Raw genomic sequence first — 23,147 nt, 5'->3', positions numbered from 1 at the left:
AGTGGATTATCTACAAGACAAGTGCTTATTGAATAAATGTTGGAACCAATTTCATTTTAATGTGAGTGACTGTATGTTTCAGAGATAAAAGGACTCAAACCTCTAACTGTTGCAACAGTACACACAACTTGTCTATTTTCATTACTGTCTCTCAACTTAAAATATGGAAAATCTCTCTCTCTCTCTCTCTCTCTCTCTCTCTCTCTCTCTCTCTCTCTCTCTCTCTCTCGTTGTGGTTCTGAAGAGCAAGGGGAGAGATAGAAAACGGCTGGCATTCAGCCTAAAGAGAAATCATTGAAACAAATTAATCCTATGCCGTTTAAATTGACATGGTAATCCATCATCAGAGAAGGCAAACCCTGAAAGCAATCTTGAATCTGCCCTGCTCTTTCACTGGCCCTGGAGGCACAAAGACAGATAGTGGAGGGTGGGGGGGGGGATAGTCATAAAAGTTAGAAATGCCTGGAAAAGAATAAAATTGGTTCTATCAGCTCTTACTGTCCTGCCTCTTCAAACCTCCTTTGGAAACTCTCAACAGTTACTTTCTCAGTTTGCATCCAAGTGAGGGGTCCCTGTTTCCTCCTCCAGGCTGACCACTGCCTGGTGCCTTTGAAAAGTTCAGGGGCTGAGAGGACTGGAAGTTATCCAGCTGGTTACACAGAAACTCTTCCCAAACTGCTAGGGGCCACTTTTGGAGGTAGGTGGGGAATAGGTTTTGCTTTGTTTGTTGTTGTTGGGATCTCGAGTGGTAAAGAATGGAAGAGAATCTTTCCTTTTGTGGATCTCACATTATCACTTCAGTTTGCATTGGGTGAGCAAGATGATAAAGTCATTTTTTAAAGGAAAATCTTTCTGGCATCGTTAAAAAAAAAAAAAAAAAAAGGTGAGGTGTGATAACCTGTCCTGCCAATTGTCACTTTTTGTTTTTTTAATTTTGGAGATAGAGTTTTCAAAACTTCCTTCACATCAGAAAAGCCTACGATGGCATGTTGTTACAATTTGGTTTTCAAGGTAGGAATTGCATAATACAGAACTGTACCATATTGGTAAGTAGATGAGATGAGACAAAACCTTATTAAGAATTCAATTGTGGGGAAGGATTCTGGGAGTGGGTAACCCAGAGGGGGGCATCGAGTGGTTTGTAAAGTGAATAAGTAAAATTAAATTAATTAATTAAATTTAAAAACTAATTTGATTTGTAAAAACAATGTGCCTGTATTTCCAAGACATTGAATTCTAAGGCTTCCTGTTTGTTTGTTTGTTTGTCTGTTTGTCTGTCTGTTTGTTTGTGTTGGAAGGGTTTCTCTTTAGCCACCATATGTAGTATTATTTTGTTTGAAGGAAAGAGGCTAAAAACTGCTCATTACTGACTGGACAGACAAATATGAATAAAAATATTTGCTTAATATTTTAATTTAGATATTTAATATAATTTATACGAACAATATAATTTATGTGAGTATATACATAAATAAGATATGTTATTAATTTAATTATTAATACATTATTAATTAAATTAAATTCTGTAATTTATATAATTATTTAATATAAATTATACTTAATAATGTTTTTACTTCTAGGAGGAAGACCATTGGAACCATTCTTAATTCCAAACATTTACTTTGTTAACAAATAAGACAGTAACTGAAGAGAAAAGGCCATCTACTTATTATCAGAAGCAATAGGGCAGAAGTACATAAACCCAAACCATGTCTGAGATGTGCCCCATTTTGCTGCATGTAGGATAGAGTTCCTTCAGTTTCATTAGGAAAACTTTTTTGTGTCACTGAAACTTCAAAGCAAACATTATACCTCTGGTCCATAATTAGAAATTTGATTTGCTGCTCTTTAAAGGGGCTAGATAATTCTGACCTTTACAGTACATAAGAATCAAAGACATTTGCAGAGTAAATAGGAATGGTCCACGGCTTTCCTATCGTACATTCATGTGTGCCATATCAGTATCAATTTTAAGACTTGTTTATAATGAAGTAGGGGCTGGAGAGATGGGTCCGTTGTTAAGAACACTTGCTGTTTTTGCAGGGGATCAGAGTTTGGTTCCCAGCACCCATGTTGGGTTGTTCACAGCTTCCTGTAACTCTGGTTCTAGGGTACTGGATCCCCTCTTATAGCCTCAACAGGCACTTATATACATGTGCACATAAATAAACACACAGAGAGAGAGAGAGAGAGAGAGAGAGAGAGAGATTAGGGTGTCTTTTCCTTTCTATCAAACCCTGGGGGGATGAAACAGTAGTTCTTCAGTAACTGAAGAACACTGAACTGTACGTTCTTTATAAGACCACACGTCTTTTATTAGACTTCAACTTATATAGGAAATATAGATTTTTGCAAGATAACACATGATTCTGTAGGCCATTAAATTAACTGAAATCACTTGGGGAAAAAAATAATCAGATAAGCTAAGTCTTTATCACCCAGAGAAGGCTATCAAAACCAAAAAACAAACAGAACAAAATAATAATAATAATAATAATAATAATAATAATAATAATAATAATAAAACTTTAAAAGCTCCCAGTGCTGAAATTTTATGGCATTACATTTTTTTGGGTGATTGGAAATGTAGCCAGCACCAAGAAACTATGGAACAGAGAACTGCAGCATCACTGAGACTAAATAAGTTAATACATAATAGGCAAAGACATAGGCTGCCTTAATGTTTTTAACTTCTTGTCTTTGACATTTGATGTATGAGGTGCTATGGTCCTGTCAAGAGATACTCCATGTGACATCTGTCACTGAAATCAATATTTCTTTCCTTTAATGGTTTCAGTTTTACTTTGAATGTTTAAAGGGTAGCATCTCAATCAATTCACCATAGTCGTGTATTTAAGAGTCCCTTAAATAAAATTAACCAATGTATAATAAATTCTAACAGATAGGGAGGGAAGTTACTGTTCTCTATTTTGTACTCCAAAAAAACAAGGCTAATGCAATTTGTTTTCAAACAATACAGTTTGCAAAGCCACAAGATAATTCTTTGTATAACGAAGAAACTAAATGTGATTTTTTTTTAATCCCTTTTACACTTTGTACAGGATTCATCTTTAACATGCACCTATTCATCTTGAAGAAAGCAGCCTTTGAAGAAAAAAATTAAACTGATGATGTAAGTACCTGAATTTCTCTAGATTGATACATAATATTGCTCTTTTATGACAGCTCATCAACCTCTGGATATCAACTTATTCTTGAATTCCATCTTTATACTGAAAGTGAGGTGGGTGAATGTTCTAAAAAACCAACCAACCAAACAAACAAACCCATGCATTCTATTTCTCCTTCTAAAGTTGACTTTGAGTGTGTAAAGGAATGTAAATCAAATAAATTCTCATTTGTTGTGCTGCTGGTATTTGCCTGAAGTTCACTCATGCAGCTAATTAACAATATTAATTTTTCTGGATATTTTCCTATCTAACACCTTCATGTAGCACTTGATACCATCGATTAGTATTTTTTAACATAATAAAAATTAACTCTTGTTTTAAAGATTTCATTACAGGCTCTGGAGAAAGAAAACAGAGTGTCCAAACATCATTCTTGACTTTGTCCAGGTTTAAATAAGAACTGGTGCTCACATGATCTCAGACGACTTTGGAACTTTCTCGGTGATAGGCGCCTCGAAATGTAATGTTGATATTAAAATCATACATAGCTCATACCAGGCTTGGTGAAATGGGCAGTGCCATCATCTATAGTCCAGTATTTAAAATTTAAGTTATCAATAAACTGAAAAGTGCATACACACACACACACACACACACACACACACACACACACTGTGAGTTCCTGCACGCACATTACAGAGCCTTGAATTTTAAAATAAATATACCAAGCAAAAGACATTCACTGTTTGCTTAAACACCCTGCCAAAGCTACGAACTGGAAATCTGAAGCTTGCACCTTGAAGTGTCTTTCTGTGATTTTTGCAAACCATAATAGCATTACCCTAGCTAAGCTGCTTCGGCTTGTCTTCCAGCACTGGTGATTCCAGAGAGCTCATTCAGAAGTCTTTCTGCACTGCCTTCTGCCAGCCTCCAGGACCGTACACATGAGTGACAACCTCTATCTAGTGTTTGAGTATATGAACCCTTAATCCATCAAGGAGCTTCCAGAACTGAGAGAGTACCTCCACCATATGCTTATACCTCTCTGCACAAACCCATCATCTTGGGACCCACAGAAATGCCACCACATTGGAAGCCAGCTGAATGTATTTTCCTAATCTCATCCAGACTCTATGGCTATAATTTGGCTGCTGACATCATTTTAAATTAGGTTTTGCTTCAATGAAAGAAGGTAAACCGTATCTTGGGATTCATTTTTTTTTTTACACAACAATCATATATACCGTATGTGTGTGTTATCATAATGATATATATATATATATATATAGTTAAATATTGTTAAAGCGATTTGGGTGATCAGTTAAACAGGGGAGGGGGAATTCACTCCGTCCTACTTTCTTATTCTTCTAAGTCCATCTTCCTTGTGTATGCCTTGATAGATGAGACTGTTGTCTTTGAATAGAAATCCCTGCTTGCAGGGGTTTGGAGAGAAGATGGGGTGGGGCATAAGTGAAGTGCTCTAAAACCCTTACAGCTAAAGTGCATTTACTCCCACATCCTTCCCCCCCCCCGAACCGCTTCCATTCCTCCCCCCCTCCTCCTCCTTTGTATCCCTCCTTTCATCCTTTCTTAAATCAATCTTTCGGCAGTTTGGTGCAGTTAGCCTTCATTCTGTAGTCAAGACCAAGAAGGGTTAAAGGAGACTAAGCTGACACTCCTCCAGGTCAGCGGTTCTGCCAGCCTCCAACACAGGAATGAGAGGATTACTAAGGAGGGAGCAGGAGGCTGATCCCTTCACACCTGAACACACCATTCTAACCCACTGGGATTCATTTAAAAAAAATTCCCCTCTGGAAAACGGCTAATTGGGTCTGCATCTATGTTTCCTGTTGCGCCGAAGCACAAGCAGGGTAGCCTGGATTTAGTAGCCCAAGCTGCTAAAAAAATTGAGCAATGGGAATCTACACCTTTGACACACAGATGCACATAAGAAACATGTACACGCATGCACACAGTAGGCAGCTATCCGTTTGTTTTGAAAGAGCCCCCCCCCTTTTTGACAAAAAGGTCAGAAGCAGGAAAAGGCAAAGACTTGTTCTCTTTCCTCACCTTGTGCCCTAACCCTCCACCTCCAAGAAATTAGAGCCTACTAGGTTGTTTACAGCTGTTTCTCGAAGCTCTGGGTTTGTTCACAGCAGCAAGACTGTTCGCTTCAGAGTGAGAAGCCATTCTCGAGCCAGAACATTGCTGCTTGGCTTTGCGGAGGTTTTCTACTCCCAGTAAATTTTATTCAATGCCCCGTGAAGTGCACTTTAGTTCCCAGCATCTTATCTTTTGGGTCCTAGACCGGTCCCCACTGGCTGTGTTGGGGCCTGATCTTTCAGATGCTGATTCACTCTCGCCTAGAAGAAAAAAAAAAAAAAAAAAAAAAAACAAAACCGCAGCCCTGCGGCTTCCATGGGTGCCCCTGCCTTAATCCTTGGCCTTAGACTTCGTTCCACCTGCCTGGGAGCTGAGCCACGAACCTGGAATCCACTGTTCTGCAGATTCCATAGGGGGGTGGGTTGTCTCGCCACCCGGTGGCTGCCCTGGACACTGGGCGGATAGCAGGGAAAGCCGTTGATGGAGCTGGGCTACTGGGTCCTCTTTAGAGAAGCTAAAGAGGACGAGAGGTGGAGATTGATCAAGAAGAAAGTTGGAAAAGCCTGGAGTGGCACCTAAAAGGAGTCTCCAAAATGGCAAGGGAAGAAAGCAATCCACTGGGGCCACACCTTGTCTACCTAGGCTGACCAGACTGTACGCCCTTGTCCTCGCTTCGCGCGAGCAAAGCCATCAACTCCGGTGGCCACCTGACCATTCCACTCTGATGTACAGCGGATGGCTCCCAAGCCTTCGGCCCGCGGCGGCCGGCTCAGCTCTATCTGCGAAGCCAGGCGGCAGACTCCTATCTCTAGCCGCGCTGCCACCTTTTCCGTCGAAGACAGAGGGACGGAGGCCTGCGCTTAAGCTCCCTGGCGGTGGTCGGGCGGTCCCCCCTCGGAGTTGGCTTCCTCCTTCTCGGCCCGGCCAAATCCCCGCAAGTCAGGTCCCCCTTCGTCACCCCGGGGGCTTCTAATCACTCGGTATCGATTTCCCTAACTCTTTTCATCCCGTTGAAGACACATCTTAAAACACTCCAGCCCGGAGTGTGCTCTGGGCTTTATCCACACTAATAAAATGATTTACCCTGCTCTCTGCGCTCTCCTCACAGAGGAAAATCGTTCGAGCTCTGGCTATTTGTGTGTGATCAGTAAATATTTAGTGCGGTGACATCCTCAGCTAGGCTTCGGATCGATGCAGGGCCCACCGGGAGGTGTGCGCTCTGCGGGCGGGGCCGCTTCGGGTCCGCCGAGGGGACTTCTAGTGTCCTGGCCACCGGCCGGCCGCAGATTTACAGCCCGGGCGGGAGGCCCAAGGAGGAGAGAAGTCAGGGGGGCAAAGCGCGTCGGGAAAATTGCCTTTTCAACCTTTTTACTTTTGACATTCGGTGACTTCCCCCACGTTGGCACTGTCTCCTCCACACCTCCCCCACTCCTTCCCTAGGGAGCGCGGTGCACCCCGAGAGCCCTTTCCGGAGCTCCTGAGACGCGCTAGCAACCCTATGACCCAGGACCACCTATCAGAGTCCTGCGTAGCCACGCAGGGAGGCCCCAGCCCCTGCTTTGAGGGTTGTCCCCTTCGGGGCACGAAGCCCCTCGCCCGCCCACTCCTCCTAAGGCCGAAAAGAGGTGGAGGAGCTCAAAGCTGCTGCTGCAGTTAGAGATCTGCTTCCCCAGTATCCTTTCTGCAGCCCCTACTCTTTCTGCTCCTCCAGCATCTTGTTCCTGCTGCCAGTCGGGCCGCGCAGGTCGTCGGGTGGGAACTTTACTTTCTTCTCTACCAGACGCCCCTTTCCTTAGAAGCAAAAAGGCTCTTAGTTGTGAAGTGTTGAGAGGGGGCCTACTCTTGGCAGCTAGGGGGCTGGAGTCCAGGTGGCTAGGATGCCAGCGCTTGCCCAGGGTGTGCTCACACAACCTCATGATTACATTACCACACTTTGACCGGGGGACCCCAGGAAGTGGGCTCGATGCGGAGTAGGACACTGCACGGCCTCACCTTGTCCTACGATTCTTGCCACCTGGGGCTGCTAAATTACCAGAGTTGGTTGTAGTCAGCGAGGACTATCCAGCCATTCCTCAGTGGCTCCTCTGCTCTTAAACTTGGGGTTTCAGGTCTACAAGTCTTCAATTGATGCTACCCACCTGTTGTTAGCTGACCTGTTTTCCCCTCACCTGAGACTTGGGCCTTTGCATTCTCCTGGGGCCCAGAGAAGAAGATGCTACCGGGCTGTGTCTATGCACCCCTCCCCATATCCTTATACCCTCGTTGTTGTCACAACCGTGGCTTTCTAAAACGCCATATCTGCAGTCTATCTTTATACTAATACATACTCAATTGCCTCTGTCTTCACTGTCCATATAAAACAATTTAATTAGGGTGGGTTTTTTTGGGGGGGTTGTATGATTTTTTTTTTTTTTTTGGCTTTGGAGAGCAAAGAGAAGAAAATCTGCCCGATGCTTATTGTATTTAGCACCAATACAGGCAGAAAATGTAGCACAAGGTTTTGGTTGAAAGAGCACCTCTGTGTCCATTGAAGGGCGTTGATCCGAAAAGGCAGAAAGGACAAGTAAAATCGATTGGAAGCGACCCTCTCTGTCCTTTTCACACCATTCAGAAACTCCATTCCTTCTAAGACAAAGACCAGAGCCTTGGGAATTCACAGGGAAAAGGAGAACTCCAGTCCCACAAGCCTTGAACAGTTCTTTAAAATTTTCAATATTTCACTTTAAACCTGCCCTTGATGATGGGCATGAGGGTTTCAGCCCCCATCCTGGCCCCAACCCGGAGGAGCCATGCAATTTTGCTATCCCTCACCCCAACCCCATGCCACTGCCCGCCTTTCGGGTCAGGGCGGGCCTTCCTTTTAGGGTTAGTGCATCTCTCACCTTTGACCCTCAAGATTGGAATGGCTACCAGTGTTCTAAATTTGGCCAAAGTTGAAAGAAAATGACCACAAAATAATTACTCTAAAGCTCAGTTCTGGTTCAGCGCCTGAGCCACCTTACCCAACAGTCACCTCCATCCCTATACTCCCCCACCCTCTTCTACTCTGGCAATGCCTGCCCCACTAGCCACCTCTGAAGGAAGGAGCTAAAATGATCAGGACTACGTCTCTGGGTGGCGATGAGTTGCCAGGTCTAATTGGTCTTTCATTAGGTTATCCCAGGCGCCCAGGCTGGGGAAGGTGGTCATCGATCAGACCTGGCATGAAAAGAAAAGGAGGCGGGAGAGGAGAGGAGAGGGCCAGAGAAAGGGGAGGAGAGAGGCCCAGACTGAGATCACCTTCACCTGCCCAGAGCCCGGCCTCCCTGTTGGAGATCCCTCGACCTTCAACTGGGATGAAGGGGGCGGGGCAGAAGGGAGGGGGCATTACTGAATCACACACGTGGCCTCCTTCTAAGAGACAGAGTTCACCTCCTCTCGGGAGGAGTCCCACCAGCCATCCACTCATTGTAACTGATGAGACAAGCCGCAAGGAAAAACTTCTGTAGCCCATATTTATGGTATTAATGAATAGTTAAAAAAAGATTTACACTTCTTATGATCAATATTCTGAGTTATTTCCCTCAAAGTATATAATTACAGTGTCTTCAGAGTTTCATCATTGTTTGAGGTGGCAAAATCATTTGTAATTTTCATTAGCCAGTAAACATGTAATTAACATTCAGCACTGTGTTTAACTTAATTCCTGTTTAAGACAAGGACAAGAAGCAGTGAAGAGCGTTCGTTCCATTTGTCAAGTCTGACATACATCTTACCATCACGGTTTCCTAAAATAAAAGATCCATGTTTCCCCATTATTCTCCTCTTAAAACAAAACAAAACAAAACAACAAAAATTCATCAGTTAAAACTGTACTAAACTGCAGGAGACAGCTCAGTCTCTTCTCAATTTTTGCCAGTTATTGTATTCTGTTTCTTTTATCCGTTTGGGGGGATTGATAAAGGGAGGAAATGAGTTAAGTATTCATTATTTGAAGGCATGAAATGGGGAACCCCTCCCCCCCCAAGAAATAGATTTCCTCTTCAGGAAAGTTCTAGAATGGATAGTAGAAAGGGGAGGGAGGCACTAATCCACAGGGGAGAGGGAGAAAAATCATGGGGGGGGGGGGCTTAAGTTAAAAGTAGAAGATGAGGATTCCAACTGATTTCTAGGAAAAAATGTTGGCCTCCTATTTCAAGTTCTATCTTTGATCCAGGGTGAGAGGACCCTATCTGCCAGTCTTAGGCTGCAGCTTCCCCTCCTCCTCTCCCACCTCTGTGTTTTTTTTTCTTCCCAACTTGCTTTAGGATTAGCCTCCATCCCTCTCGACCCCAAACAGTGGAATTTGGCTGTGTCTCCGGCTGTCCTGCTTTACAATATTGTCTATAGTTGTTTTCGGTTTTCTGCTAAGGCTGAGCAAGGTTGCTCCAGCCTCCGACTAAACTCATTAAGTTGGGAGGGTTTTTTTTTTTTTTCAATTGGAAGGGTGTTTTTAAAGTCTCCTCTTTCCAGCCCCAAACAAGGTGTAACAACGCACTCTTCCTTCTAAGGCATCAGATGAGAGACAAGGATCACTCCAGACATCTCCTACCTACGGTTTGGGGTTTTTTTTCTTAAAGGCGAGGCTTGCATTCCTCAGCAGCTATGTACAAAGCTCCCTGAAGCCGTCTCTCTCTCTAAAGTTAGTGTGCAGGCTTTTCCAACGGCTGAGAGCGCCTGGTACACAGGGAAGCACTTCCTTGAGGTGGAGGATCTCTCCTTTCACCTTTCTTTTTCCCTGCAGACTAATGCCTACTTTTTTATCAGTTTGCACAATCGCTTAGATAAACACCGAGGAGGAGAGTCTCTTTAATTATCAAAGACACATCTTTTCAGGGGGCCAACAAAGCGTTTATTTCACCCGCCAAACTAAAGGAGAGTTATTCCAGTTTAGAAGGAAGATGCAAGCGGTTTGGGACCTTGAACAAGGCAAATATGGTTTTGGTATGTTTGCTTACTGTATTTTTTTCTCTTTCTCTTCTTTCTCACTTTTCTCCTTGTGCTGTGTGGGGTTGGGGATGACTTGGGGCTTTTCAGAAAATCGCTTTGCTAACGTGTATGCAATGCCTCGGACTGTGGTTGAAGGGGTCTGGGGGGGTTGGGGGCAGTCATTTCAGTGCGTTGCCATATTTTATTACATGTGTGCGGTAGCAGAGGTGGAAGGGGGGGGATACAATTGCAAAGCTGCCAAAATATGATTAAACCGAAGCATAAAGACTGCGGTTGCCTCCCATCTCCTCATCCTGTCTTCTCAATTCATTTCCTTCCATAGAACTGACTTAAAACCAATCCTATATGCCTGGTTTTCCAAGCAGCAGATTGACTGGGTTTGCTAGCGAAGAGGCTGCTAGGCTGGCTTTGGGTATCAGAATTTCCTGTTCGATTTGCCTCTGCGCTTCATTTTGCAACCTTGTGCTGCTGACAGGCAGGCAAGCAGGCAGGCGGGCAGGGACCAAAGCCTTGCCTGGCGCCCTCGGCCGCGGTTCCGGAAGGAGAGCGCTCTGTTAAGCTAGGAGAATCGCAAGGAGAAGGGTACTCACCATCGGGCGGGGTGGTGGAGCTGGCGTGCGGATTTCAGGCAAACGTTTACCTTTTTGCTGTCTATTGCAACCGCGCCGGACTGACTTTAGAAGCAATTCTGTGCTCTGTGCAAAATGTTCATGGAACGGTTCTTCATTAAAAAAAAAAAAAAAAAAGCCAGCGAGAGAGACGACAGAGGCAGAAAGAAAAAAGAGAGGAGGGGTGAGGAGGACGCACATAAACCCAGTTCAAAAAAAAAAAAATCACCTCTTCACTAGAGACTCCGGAAACGTAGAGGCAGCGAGATCTCAGCGCGGTCCAACCAAGCCACAGCCAAATAATTTTCAATCCTGAGGAATTATTCAGATTAAAATGTACAGAAGTTTCATTCTCCTATGCCTACATGAGCCCCAAGTCGTTTCCCTTTAAGGGCTCCTTTTCTTTTAAAGTTGGATTTTAGGCAGCGAGGACTCTTACACTAGGGGGCAGACAGATACTGTACTTACTCCAATCTTAAGCAATTTTTTCCCTCCCAGCATATGCTCTGATTTAGCACTGTAAATTTTTCAGAGGACCCAACTCTGACAGCCCCTGGTGATTTTCAAAGTACCACAAGCCAGTGGTTAAAAATTGCATTGACTTGGAAGTTCAGAGGGACACAATGGAAGCCCCTTCCCTATTCACGGAGCTCCAGTGTGGTGGAAGAGAAAAACACACACGACTAGATTGAGGGAAAGGAGAAATTCAATGGATCCTGGATTCTACTGAGCCTAGAGTTAAACTCGGCATTGCTGGGGTCTGTATTCATATTGTGATTTAATCTGTAAAGAATTACAGACCAGCCAACCACTTTCTGCAAGGAAACCATATTCCTGGGAGTTGAGGATTTTTTTTTCAAATTAAGACAAATGTTTTTCCCTAACTTTGACCAGTCAAATAAAGACTGCCACCATTCTCATTAAAATAAATTTACATTTGCTATAAAGGGCTTGACTGAGTTTTTAAAAATAATAATACATAGATGTGTATCTGTTAGCCTTAGGACTTTTAAATCTTAGAGTGAAGACAGCTGAGCATCTTTAAGAAGGGCATTTAAAAATATTTTTGCTCCTCCCCACCCCCAATTCGGCTGTCTTGTCTCTTCAACCTCTCAGTAAAATTAACTACAATTCATATGGTGATTTTTTTCTTCCCTTTCTAAATAGCATTTCTATAGCTAAATGAGTCCTAAAATACCAAGTGAAGCACCTCTGACTTCGTGGTAGTTATGTGACTATGTGCCTAGCTAGCTGTAATTCTACAATTCATATATATATATATATATATATATATATATATACACACATACATACATACATACATATATATGATATTTGAAGGCTGTAATCTCTTTAGCTAGAAAAATGAAGAACATACACACATGAAACTTCTCCCCAAAAATTATCTCTTCGTGTTTGTGTGTGTGTGTGTGTGTGTGTGTTGTGTATAAAAAGTAATCTTGCCATAAAAATGGCTGCACTAGAGAGGCAACATTAACATTTCTCCATAATCAATTATGCTCATATATTAAGTTGAGATGGGGATACCTATTAGATTTCCTGTGTCAACCTCAGTCTCACTATATGCTGAGCTTGCCTCTCATCTGACATTTGTAGCATCAAATAATCCCTTAAATCAGAGATGTTTAAAAAAAAGACTTATCCGAAATGATTTATTTTTTATCTTTCTTGTCCTTTGTAGGAGAAAGTTATATGGTGTCTCTAATCAGCCAGAAATGCTCAGTCTGGCTTCACTCTGGTCACCTTTATCACCCACCAGGTCTATGATAGGCTAGTACCTGCTGTAGATTGTTATTTCCTAAAACATTCAAATAGTCACAGCACCTGCCACCTTAGTGCGATATGTGATTTCAGTAGAGAAGGAAAAGGCTAAGGAAGATTTCAGGTTGGAGCTTCAATAGGATGATTTTTTTTCTTTGCCGAAAAGTCAGCCTCTGCCTGCCCATGTCTTCATGTTCTCCTTGTCTCGAACTCTGCCTGTATGTATAAAAGGAACTGCCCCAACGCGTAGCTTTCTCATGTCAATTACACGTTCAGTTCATTTTACTAAAGTAACGTTGTACTGCAAAAATTTCTGTTACCAAGGATGCTTTCTAAAGTTGTTGATTTGCTCTTTGTAGTGTCCTCTTTTCCCTCCTGTAGCTCAGCGTCTTTTATAGATACATATATAAAAACATAATTGAAACAGGTAAGCCTGTTTGACTTATAATTTAATTTTGACTTGGTTCAAAGTATTCCCTATTAAAAACAAATTTCTCATACAAATATGGAATTCTCACAATCAACTAACTGGTCCTAATCAAACAGCAAGTTTAGTCAGTGGAATATAATGTGTCCTGGAGGTTGATTCTGTATACTTTATGGTTAAAACTAAGGCACAAAGTCAAAGACACAGCAATATTAATGGTTTGAGCGTCTTGAGAAGAATGACATGGGCAGTTGGGGATGTTTTTTTCTGCAATGGCTCTCTTGAGGTAGACTATGGCGTGTTTGTGGCTCTTGTGAGTTATGCTGGTATTATTTCCAATTTGGAGCAGGCTCTCTGAGTGTGTTTTAATGACTATATGGGTATTTAAAGGGAATTTACAATGAAGTCCATATTCAACTGTTCCATGACCTAGAAGCGTCGTCTCGGACGTCTTTGTCTGTGTACATTGACTAATGTGCATCTGATACATGTGCGTTTACATGTGTGTACAGAGGGTGTGCACAGGCGAGGCTGAGCGGCTGCCTCCGCCTGTCCATCAGCGGACAGAAAGGTCTTTCTCCCTCTTTTCATGACCGAGTGTGTGACAGGTCACTGGCTGGCCAGCTAGCTAAAACCAATAAGAGAGGATAAAGTTGAGAGGAATTTATTTTAATTGCGTCATAACAATGAGGTGAAGTCTACTGGTGTTTCTCAGCATCCGAGATGCTTCATTTGAGCAATTAAAATGTCAGGCCACAAATCTATAAAATATTAACCCTCTAAAGAAAAAGGCAGATATGGAACGGTTTCTCTTCCTATAAACAAACAAACAAACAAACAAACAAAAAGGAGCTACCAAACCGAGCAAGTGATGAGAGTTCATTAAGCAAAGGATTTGCCACCACTCGATCCAGCCAAATCTTTCGTTTGCAAGCCCAGATCCCGGCACCTTGCCACCTCCACTGCGTACCCCTCTACAAAGAAGGGAAGCGCATTATTCAGTCTTTGGCATCGTGGGCTCTACATAATGCGCCGGGAGTCCCGGGTGGACGGCGAGCTGCGCATTTAGAGGCATCGCCAAGTTGAGAGAGACTAAGTCTTTGGCTCCATCCTCAACCCCTCGCGGAGCCTTTAAGAGGCGTACTGTGTGCGCCGCGCGCTAGTCTTGCCGCCCGGGCGGAAACCTCGGGTGCCGGGTGCGGAGCGACTGGGGTCCGCGTTCCGGGGCCCGCACGGGCCCATCCCCCTCTCTGTGGCCCGGGCAGCGCGGCCACCCGTCCCCGCCCCCCTCCGTCCCCGCGCGCCCCGCGCGGCTGTCGCGACGCCGCTCGCGCTAGGACCGGGCTGTTCCCTCTGCCGCCGTGGCGGGGCCGCTGCGCTCCGGCCAATGACGACGAGGGGGCGGCGCGCGCGCGCCGGGCCAGGCCAACCCCGGCGGCTGCCTTATAAGGCGCGCCGTCGCCATGGCAACGTGCGCTAAGTTGCAGCAGTCGTGTCAAAGTTCACTATATAGAGAGCTCAGTGAGCTGATCGCGGAGAAGCCACTTCTGCCAGCCCCGGCGCCTATAAATCGCATTCCCTCCCGCGCCCCCCTTTTTAGCATATTTGATCACTTTGATTCTGCTCTTTTCTCTCCGCGGTGTGTGCGTGCGTGCGCGCGTGTGTGTTTTCTTCTCCTCCTCCTCCTCTGCCGGAGTTGCCTCCTTTCTCCGGGTGCCGCGCTGCTCTTCCCTCTTTCATTCTTTCTCTCCGTTTCTCCCCCCTCTGCGCACGAAGGATGCGCTTCTAGGTGCTGATCTGCCCTCCTTTCTCTCTTATCATCTCTCCCCCGCCGCCGGCGAGTTGACTCTTTCCCTATGTGTGTGAGGCGGCGGCGGCAGCAGCAGCAGCAGCAGCAGCGGCTCCACCGGCGGCGGCAGCAGCGGCAGCAGCAGCGACTCCACCGGCGGCGGCGGCGCTAGACGCGGCGGCTCCGGGCCCGACCCGGAGGTTTCGGCGGCGGCGGCGGCCCGGGCGGCCCGCGGGGAGCAGCGAGCGGCCTCCGAGAGCGGCGGCGGCGGCGTCCGGAGCGAGCGCGGCGCGCGCCAGGCGCCCGGGGCAAGAGGCGGCGGCGGCCCAGCGCCAGGACGACGCCGCGCAGCGCCGGACGCGGACCACTTTCATGCTGATTCCCCCGGACCCGGGCAGAGCTCCGGCCACTCCGCGGGCCGCCGGCCTCCGCCCCGGCCTGCCTGGCTCCCAGGGCGCGCCCGCGCCCGGCGCCTTCGCTCTCCCAGTCCTCCTGATTTCGATGGCTTTCCTGAATGGCTGACTGTGGGCTGCCCTGGACTTGGCCCCCGGACAGTCGCCTTCCCTTCTCCTCTTCCTCCTTCTCCTCCTCTTCCTCCTCCTCCTTCTCCTCCTCCAACTCCTCCGCTGCACACTAGATCTGAGAGCGAGAGAGTGAACGAGAGGGAGAGAGGGAGGGAGAGTGAGAGCGAGCGAGATCTTTAGAGAGATTTTTTTTTTTTTTGCCTCCTACTTCTGTCTTGAAGCCAGACAATCGACTTGCAGCTCTCCCTCCCCTCCCTCTCTCCACGTTCTGCTCCCATTCGCTTTCCCCTGTCCCCTTGCCCTCCCCTCTTGACGGAAAGCCCCCCGAAACCAACAAAGCTGAGCCGAGGGAAACAAACAAAACACACCGGGCCAGACAAGCAATCGACAAAACTTTGCAAAAGCAAAAACAAAAACAAAAAAGGAAAAACTAACTAACCTCAATCAACTAGCCCTGAGCCACCCGGGGCGCCCTCCCGCGCCCTCTCGCACCCTCGCACACACAAAAGGCGGCGCGCCGGAGCCCGAGACCCGGGAGCCGCCGCCACCCCGCCGCCGCCCGCAGCCAGGGGAGCAGAAGTCCGGACGCGGCCCCCATAGATATGGCAATGGTAGTCAGCACGTGGCGCGACCCCCAGGACGAGGTGCCCGGCTCTCAGGGCAGCCAGGCCTCGCAGGCGCCGCCCGTGCCGGGCCCGCCGCCTGGCGCCCCGCACACGCCACAGACGCCGGGCCAAGGGGGCCCGGCCAGCACGCCGGCCCAGACAGCGGCTGGCAGCCAGGGCGGCCCTGGCGGCCCAGGCAGCGACAAACAGCAGCAGCAGCAGCACATCGAGTGCGTGGTGTGCGGGGACAAGTCGAGCGGCAAGCACTACGGCCAGTTCACGTGCGAGGGCTGCAAGAGCTTCTTCAAGCGCAGCGTGCGGAGGAACCTGAGCTACACGTGCCGCGCCAACCGGAACTGTCCCATCGACCAGCACCACCGCAACCAGTGCCAGTACTGCCGCCTCAAAAAGTGCCTCAAAGTGGGCATGAGACGGGAAGGTATCGGCTTCTCATTTCTTCCCCCTTCGCCCGTGGTCCCGGGGCCCTGGGTGCGTTTGGCTAGCCTGCTCTGGGTAAGGACACAGAAGCCCCGAGCTCTCCGTGTTGCAGTCGGAGGGGATTTGGTACTAGGAGCGGGGTCTGCACTGCAACCCAGATCAGCCCCCACCCCCCACTACAGTCCGCATGCTTTAGCAGACTTTCCTTCTCCACTCTTTCTCCCTCTCTCTCCCTCTCTCCCTCTCTCTTCGGGCTGCTTTCCCTTCCTTTGCATTGATTGAGAGTTCATTCGAGTTCACCTTTCTGCAAGGAATGGGGTTGTTGTTTGTTGTTGTTTTAAAGTCCCCTCTCACTCTCTTCTCTTTCTCCCTTTCCTTGTTTTTCCTGCATGTTCAACATATGTCCCTCCTCCTTACCACTCTCCCAACCCCCACCTTCTCAAAAAAAAAAAAAAAAAACCAACCTGAGATTGTACTTTTGTACAGGAGGTTCAAATTACAAATGGCAATTTTATGCACTTCGCCGTATTAACGCTGCCGCCTGGGCAGAGCTCATGTGACCCCTCTATGGATTAACATTCTGCTTAAAAAAATACCTCTTGTTTTCTTTTTTTCCTTTCACTTTTGAAACGTTGAGAGCACTGTAGGGAGTAGGAAAGTGTGGGCAAGGGGCCTTGGGCCGCTGCTTTCCCTCTGCGCCAGTTGGGTCTTTGTGATATAAAATTATCCCAGAGCCGGGAACAGTGCTCTACCAATGGCGCGCTCCGCGCCGGGCGCGGGCTGCGGGTTGGAGCGAGCCACTGCCGGGATTTCTTTGTGTTTCTGCGAGAGCGACTCTCCGGGTCCTCAGTCAGATAACAGCGGGTGACTGAGCCTCGCTGGCTTTCTCCGGTCGTCACGGGCCTTGCCTGGGCTCCGCCAGCGCCCCACTCCTGCTCCCAGCCTCTCTCCGGCTTCCTCTCCTCTCTGACGGCCTCTCTCTCTCTCTCCGCCCTCTTCTCCCTGGTCTCTACTCCTCCGAGCTGAGCTCACGGATCCGACAAAGACGCCAGACCTAGGATCTGTCTCTCGCCAGGGTTTCCCTCCTGGGCTGGGATTGAGGTTACAAGGTTTGGGGACAGTCGTTCGGAGGTGGCCACAGGCCATCTGGGGTAAACCTTAACGTCTTGTGCAAAAGCGTCTCACCCTCCCCCTACACTCTCATCTCGTTCCTTTTCCAATCAATAAGAAATATAAGCTGTTTAGCAGTTTAAAAAAAAAAGAAAGGAAGAAATGAAATGAAATGAAAGGTGCCCTCAGAATATACTACATACTGCTTGCAGCTCCAGGGACCCCCCATTCAAAGTGACCAATTCTGGGCCCTCGGCGGACCAACGGTAGATGGGCCTCACAGGCAAGTGTTGATCTCTGGCGATCAGAGCTGGCCGGGGAAGTGATTTGTGAGGAGTGGTTGCGGGCCAACCGGCCAACAGACTCTTGGTCTTTCTGTAGCTGGCCTGCCTGTTTCTTGGCTGTTCTAGGGCCTGGGACAGGTTGGTGTCTTGTAGAAGGATGCGGGACTAAGGCTGATCATTAACTGTGGAGTGTCTCCTTTCCTCCTGCAGCTGTACAGAGGGGCAGGATGCCGCCCACCCAGCCTACTCACGGGCAGTTTGCACTGACCAACGGGGACCCCCTCAACTGCCACTCGTACCTGTCCGGATATATTTCCCTGCTGCTGCGCGCGGAGCCCTACCCCACGTCGCGCTTCGGCAGTCAGTGCATGCAGCCTAACAACATCATGGGCATCGAGAACATTTGCGAACTGGCCGCACGGATGCTCTTCAGCGCCGTTGAGTGGGCCCGGAACATCCCCTTCTTCCCTGACCTGCAGATCACGGACCAGGTGGCCCTCCTTCGCCTCACCTGGAGCGAGCTGTTCGTGTTGAATGCAGCACAGTGCTCCATGCCCCTCCATGTTGCCCCGCTCCTTGCCGCTGCTGGCCTGCACGCTTCACCCATGTCAGCCGACCGGGTGGTCGCCTTTATGGACCACATACGGATCTTCCAAGAGCAAGTGGAGAAGCTCAAGGCACTGCACGTCGACTCCGCCGAGTACAGCTGCCTCAAGGCCATAGTCCTGTTCACCTCAGGTAGGAAGGAGACCTGTTCTCAGGTACCCAAGAACTGCCAGGGCAGAGTTAAGGCCTTGGAAAAATGGCCAGCCCAACTTCCCCCTTAAAAGATCAAAGTGTAGAGTGCATTTTGAGGTGAGGACATGATATAACTGCTGGCTTGTCCTGGGATGCAGAAGGTTGCTCCATACGTCCTTATGTATGGAGACGTACATACATACATACATACATACATACATACATACATACATACATACATACGAGGCCTTAGGACTCCTCAGGCCCCTTCCTCTCATGCAGTAGCCAACCTAGAATGTACTCTGTCGCTTCCTCCCTAAGCCCAGGCCTTCTGGGCCTAGTTGGCCCCCAGGCAATCTCCTCATGCTCTGGGCTTCTTTTTTTCTTCTTCTTCTTCTTCTTCACCCTGAATGGGACCTCGAAAAGATGGCCCTGGGCACATTGCTGCCCTGGCATGATCTCTGTAGGAGAAACTTTGTCCCTGCAAGGAGAAAGTTTGCCTGTGAACTCAGTAGGAGTTGGGGGCTCCAGGCAACTGCAACCTGAGAGCAGTCATTTTCAAAATCACATTCTCATTAAAAATAATGCAGACCGTCAGGAGAAACGGGGGTGGGGGTGCTGTCAGAATGGGACAGGAGGGGCTAAAGGACTATGATAATCCCAGAGTGTCTGCAGGGGGCTGAAGGCTGGCCTCTTGCATTCCCTGCTCAGGCAAATACTTCAGGCAATTTTGAAGCAACCCAAAGTGTGTGCCAACTTGGGCTGGATCTGAATATGTTGCTGGAGATATAAACCATCATTGACTGCATTAGGAAATCTAATGAGTTTGCATGCAGTTTAACCTGTGTGAGTAACAGATCTGATATCCATTAACTCTTGAGGCCAAATGATGTCTGAAAAGTGTCTGGCTTTCCATTTCGGGCCACACCTGAGACTTTTGGCTGCCTCCAGTCTCAGTTCAGCCATAGCCCAGGTGGGTGGGAATGTCTCCCCACCCTTCACATTCTTGTACTAACTTCCAGCTGATTTCTTTGTCATGGACGAGAATCAAAAGGAATCCCTGGCTACAAACATTTGGACATTGTCAAGGCCTGAAACCTAGTTACTCACTCCAGATCTTTAACCTTAAAATCAGAAAACTAGAAAAGACTGTGAATTTATGGGACCAACTGATAGGAGGACCACGGTCTCTTCTTTATTGTTTAAAGAACTCTGTAACCAAATCCTTAGCTGAATGTCCTACAGACTCATTCTGAACCTGCTGTCTTGTATGAGTTACTTTTTCACACACACACACACACACACACACACACACACACACACACACACCAGGTCACCCCAAACCCTGCCATCCAAAGTCCTCAGATAATCAATCAGAGGGCACCACTCTGGCCAGGCCAGAGCTATATGCAGAGAGTTGAGTCTGGCTTATTCTTCTCATGAACCTGTCCTATCCAGAGACTGTCTGCTTGACACAAATGTAGTGGCAGGCTCGTCCTGTCCCCTAGCCACCTTCTCATAACTTGATACGGGTCCATGTTCTCAGATGATGGAGGTGGTTGCTAATTTCTTGATATCATTGTTAATTCTTCCCCTTTCCCCTTGGTCTTTCAAGGGAAGAATTGCCTGGCACTGACGAAACAGTTTAATTTATTACTGTTTGCAAGATGTGGAGGCCTGTGTGGAGAATGCAGATGGCCTCACAAAGAGATAAAGGTCCCTGTTATCTGATTCAGAGGGAGACACACAGTTCCAAGCAGGAGGGAAGGCGCTCTAGACAAACAGATCTTTCATTCCTGACCACAGACACCTAGGCATTCTGTAGACACATGAAGTCCTGGACACAGTGGAGGAGGTTACATGTGTGTTCTGGTGCTGGTGACTGTTTTTGAATATCTGTTCTAATGATTCACAATATGCATGTCTTAACCCCAGTCTTGTCTGGGGAGCCCTGAAAGGTCAGGTCACAACCTGAGCTGCCTTCACCAAGAAGCCTCTCATTTCAAAGGCACTTATTGTAATTTCACGTATGGGGGGGGGTGTTTTCCTGAAGATAACAGGGAGGGGGGATGCTTCTTGGAGAGACCTGAGCTTTAAAAAAATATATAAAGGGGGGTGGGAGAAAAGGGAGAGAGAAGAAAAGGAGGGGAAAGAAACAGCTCAAATGAACAGAGAGATCACAGTTTGCATGGCTGCCCTTCAATAGGCTAAACTGACAAGATCAGTTTTAAAGGGCCACTTAAATCAGTTTCAAAGACTGGAGAAAAATGAGTCGCCCTCTTTGGGGAGAATCTGAGGCAGGGTCTTGGACGCCATTACTGAAAGCTGGGCCAGGTTGTCACACACACACACACACACACACACACACACACACACACACACACACACACACCCCTATGCACACTATATAATAAGCCAAATTCAGAGGATGGGGAAAGAAGTATTAATAGTTGGGTTCTGTCTGTCTGTCTGGGTACTTTGCATCGGTGAACTCTTTCCTGGGCCCCCCAATGACCCAGCCTGAGGACTGGGGCAATGAAACACTGCCACCACCCAAGCGTGTTTTATTTTAAAGTAAACACTCCAGGACCATCTCAAGCTTTGTCACCTCCCTCCTCCTCCTTGAAGTTCTCAGTGTACAAGCATTTCCTCCAACTCTGGATGGGGCAGTTTGACAGGGCACTGTAGGCACACCTCAGGTGACCCATTTCAAACCTCTTAATCTGATGAATTCTCTCCCTCCCCCCTTTTCCCACTTTTTTTAAAAACTTTCTTCCAGATGCCTGTGGTCTGTCTGATGTAGCCCACGTGGAAAGTTTGCAGGAAAAGTCCCAGTGTGCTTTGGAAGAGTACGTTAGGAGCCAGTACCCCAACCAGCCAACACGGTTCGGAAAGCTTTTGCTTCGTCTCCCTTCCCTCCGCACGGTCTCCTCCTCAGTCATAGAGCAATTGTTTTTCGTCCGTTTGGTAGGTAAAACCCCCATCGAAACCCTCATCCGGGATATGTTACTGTCCGGCAGCAGTTTTAACTGGCCATACATGGCAATTCAATAAATAAATAAATCAAAATAAGGGGGAGTGAAACAGAGAAAGAAAAGGCAAAAGACTGGTTTTTGTTTGCTTAATTTCCTTCTGTTAAGAAAGGATGTTACAAGTTTGCTAAAAGAAGAGAGGGGAAGAACTTAATGGACTTTGATTTCAAAAAAAGGACAGAGAGAAAGAAAGAGAAAGAGACTGCCAAATGAACTTTTACAGAATGCATTAAAAAAAAGAAAACAACTCCTGTGTTGGGCAGAACAACTTGCTACTTATCATTTTTGTATAAAAAGAAAATTAGTCTTTTTTTTCTTTTTGGTAAATTTTTGAAAAATATTGCTAAAAGTGCATTTAAGAGATTGGGAGAAAATTAGCAGAATGGACAAAGTAAGTCATTTTTTTTCCAAATTATTAATTGTCCTGTGTCTATGTACCTCTAGCTGTTTTTTTTTTTTTTTTAACTTTTCTGGTTCCAAACCAGTTTATTCTGTGGTTCTATAATAAGTTTTGATATAATCTTGGCTTCTTAAAAACTGTGTATCATTAAAATATATGTTCTGCAAGAATTAAAACTGAGTCCATGAAAATAGCATAGGAAGACCTAAAACTTTAAAAGGCAACTCAGAGATTGTGGAAATGCACTTACAAGTGGTGGCCAAATTTTTTTTTTTTAGGAGAAGTTGAGCACTCTAATTAGCAAGCTGGAGGGATCACATCAACACTTAGCTTCCCCACCCCCACCCCATACCATGACAAACCTAGCTTTTTAAAAAAAATATTTTAAGAGAAGGAACTGTGGCATTTATTGGCAGCCAAGGAACGTGTCCAAGACACAAGCTGAGGTTTTGAATAAAAAGTGAACTTTTGTAATTTGAATTGGGTCCCCCCCCCTTAGTTCTTGAATTGTTATGAATCCTATATCTGTTTGTATATTTGCAAGCCCTTTGTATTATAATTGTTGATATTTCCCCCTTTTTAAAAAGTACCATTGAAATCAGCATGACAAAATAACACTGTTGGCACTTATAGGTGACGTGATTGATTCAGTATCTTAGAGTTTACACTTTGTGTTTTTAAAAAAACTGAAGGTTTTTTTTTTTTAAGTGCAACCTTTCTGTATACTGTAAAAGTTATAATAACTGAACTGTTTGGTCGAGTCTTTGTGTGTTATATTCCAAGGAAAATTGAAAGTATTCAGAAATTAAAATATTATTTGATATCTGAAACCTGCTTGGCTGTCCCCACTCACTGTCTGTGCATCGAGCTGAGCCCCTGTGAGTTCTCACTGGGCCAGCGGGGGCCCCGTTTGTTTACTCCTTCAATCAGTTTGTTCAAAGGTAGACTAGTGTATTTGCCTGTTTAATTTGGGTGTGTGGGGGGGAGCTGAAGTTAATGGTTTATCTATGGTTTAGGAAGTGCCACACTGATATAGTAAGCCACCCCCATTCACCTAATCCTCCTTTTAATTAAAAATGGATTTTCCAGGAAAAAAAAAAGGGCCCTTATATTAGTCACACTTAAGTGCCTGCTTAGGGAAGGTATTGTGAAAAGTATTAGAAATCTTGAGATCAGTATCTATTTTATGATCAGAAAAAATGCTCTTT

At 46.5% G+C, this 23,147-nt stretch overlaps 1 protein-coding gene and 2 long non-coding RNA genes across 8 annotated transcripts in view; 2 read left to right on the top strand and 1 right to left on the bottom strand.

Annotated features, from left to right (window-relative positions):
• The window catches only part of LOC102553329 (uncharacterized), a 70,884-nt gene extending 59,579 nt beyond the window's left edge, over nucleotides 1-11,305 (bottom strand). For all 3 annotated transcript variants that reach the window (XR_010063061.1, XR_010063060.1, XR_010063059.1), the window contains exon 1: nucleotides 10,793-11,305. This is a non-coding gene — a long non-coding RNA (uncharacterized LOC102553329). The remainder of the gene's footprint in view (nucleotides 1-10,792) is intronic.
• Nucleotides 513-4,333, top strand: LOC134485134 (uncharacterized). Its single transcript, XR_010063062.1, has 3 exons — nucleotides 513-697; nucleotides 3,063-3,133; nucleotides 4,004-4,333. It is a non-coding gene; the product is annotated as an uncharacterized LOC134485134 (long non-coding RNA).
• Nr2f2 (nuclear receptor subfamily 2, group F, member 2) lies at nucleotides 7,640-22,769 on the top strand. Of its 4 annotated transcripts, none has more exons than XM_006229366.5 (3): nucleotides 7,640-10,196; nucleotides 17,980-18,507; nucleotides 21,287-22,769. In XM_006229366.5, the coding sequence occupies exons 1-3, from the start codon at nucleotides 10,154-10,156 to the stop codon at nucleotides 21,559-21,561; spliced, it is 846 nt and encodes a 281-aa protein (XP_006229428.1). In that variant the 5' UTR covers nucleotides 7,640-10,153; the 3' UTR covers nucleotides 21,562-22,769. The 4 variants fall into 4 exon arrangements, with proteins under 4 accessions (XP_006229428.1, NP_542956.1, XP_017444132.1 ...); NM_080778.2 differs by lacking the exon at nucleotides 7,640-10,196 and adding an exon at nucleotides 15,751-16,376 and having other exon boundaries at nucleotides 21,287-21,703; XM_017588643.3 differs by lacking the exon at nucleotides 7,640-10,196 and adding an exon at nucleotides 16,323-16,450.
• Nucleotides 22,770-23,147: the final 378 nt, after the last annotated feature.

This window comes from Rattus norvegicus, chromosome 1, assembly GCF_036323735.1.
Source record: "Rattus norvegicus strain BN/NHsdMcwi chromosome 1, GRCr8, whole genome shotgun sequence".
Lineage (NCBI taxonomy): Eukaryota > Metazoa > Chordata > Mammalia > Rodentia > Muridae > Rattus > Rattus norvegicus.
This window is presented reverse-complemented; position numbering and strand designations above follow the sequence as displayed.

Bases quoted from the DNA above. Each gene is read 5' to 3' on its own strand.
- Nr2f2 (NM_080778.2), top strand. From the start codon at position 15,935: ATGGCAATGGTAGTCAGCACGTGGCGCGACCCCCAGGACGAGGTGCCC. The intron at 16,377-17,979 runs GTATCGGCTTCT...TTCCTCCTGCAG, and splicing joins AGTGGGCATGAGACGGGAAG to CTGTACAGAGGGGCAGGATG. The intron at 18,508-21,286 runs GTAGGAAGGAGA...ACTTTCTTCCAG, and splicing joins CATAGTCCTGTTCACCTCAG to ATGCCTGTGGTCTGTCTGAT.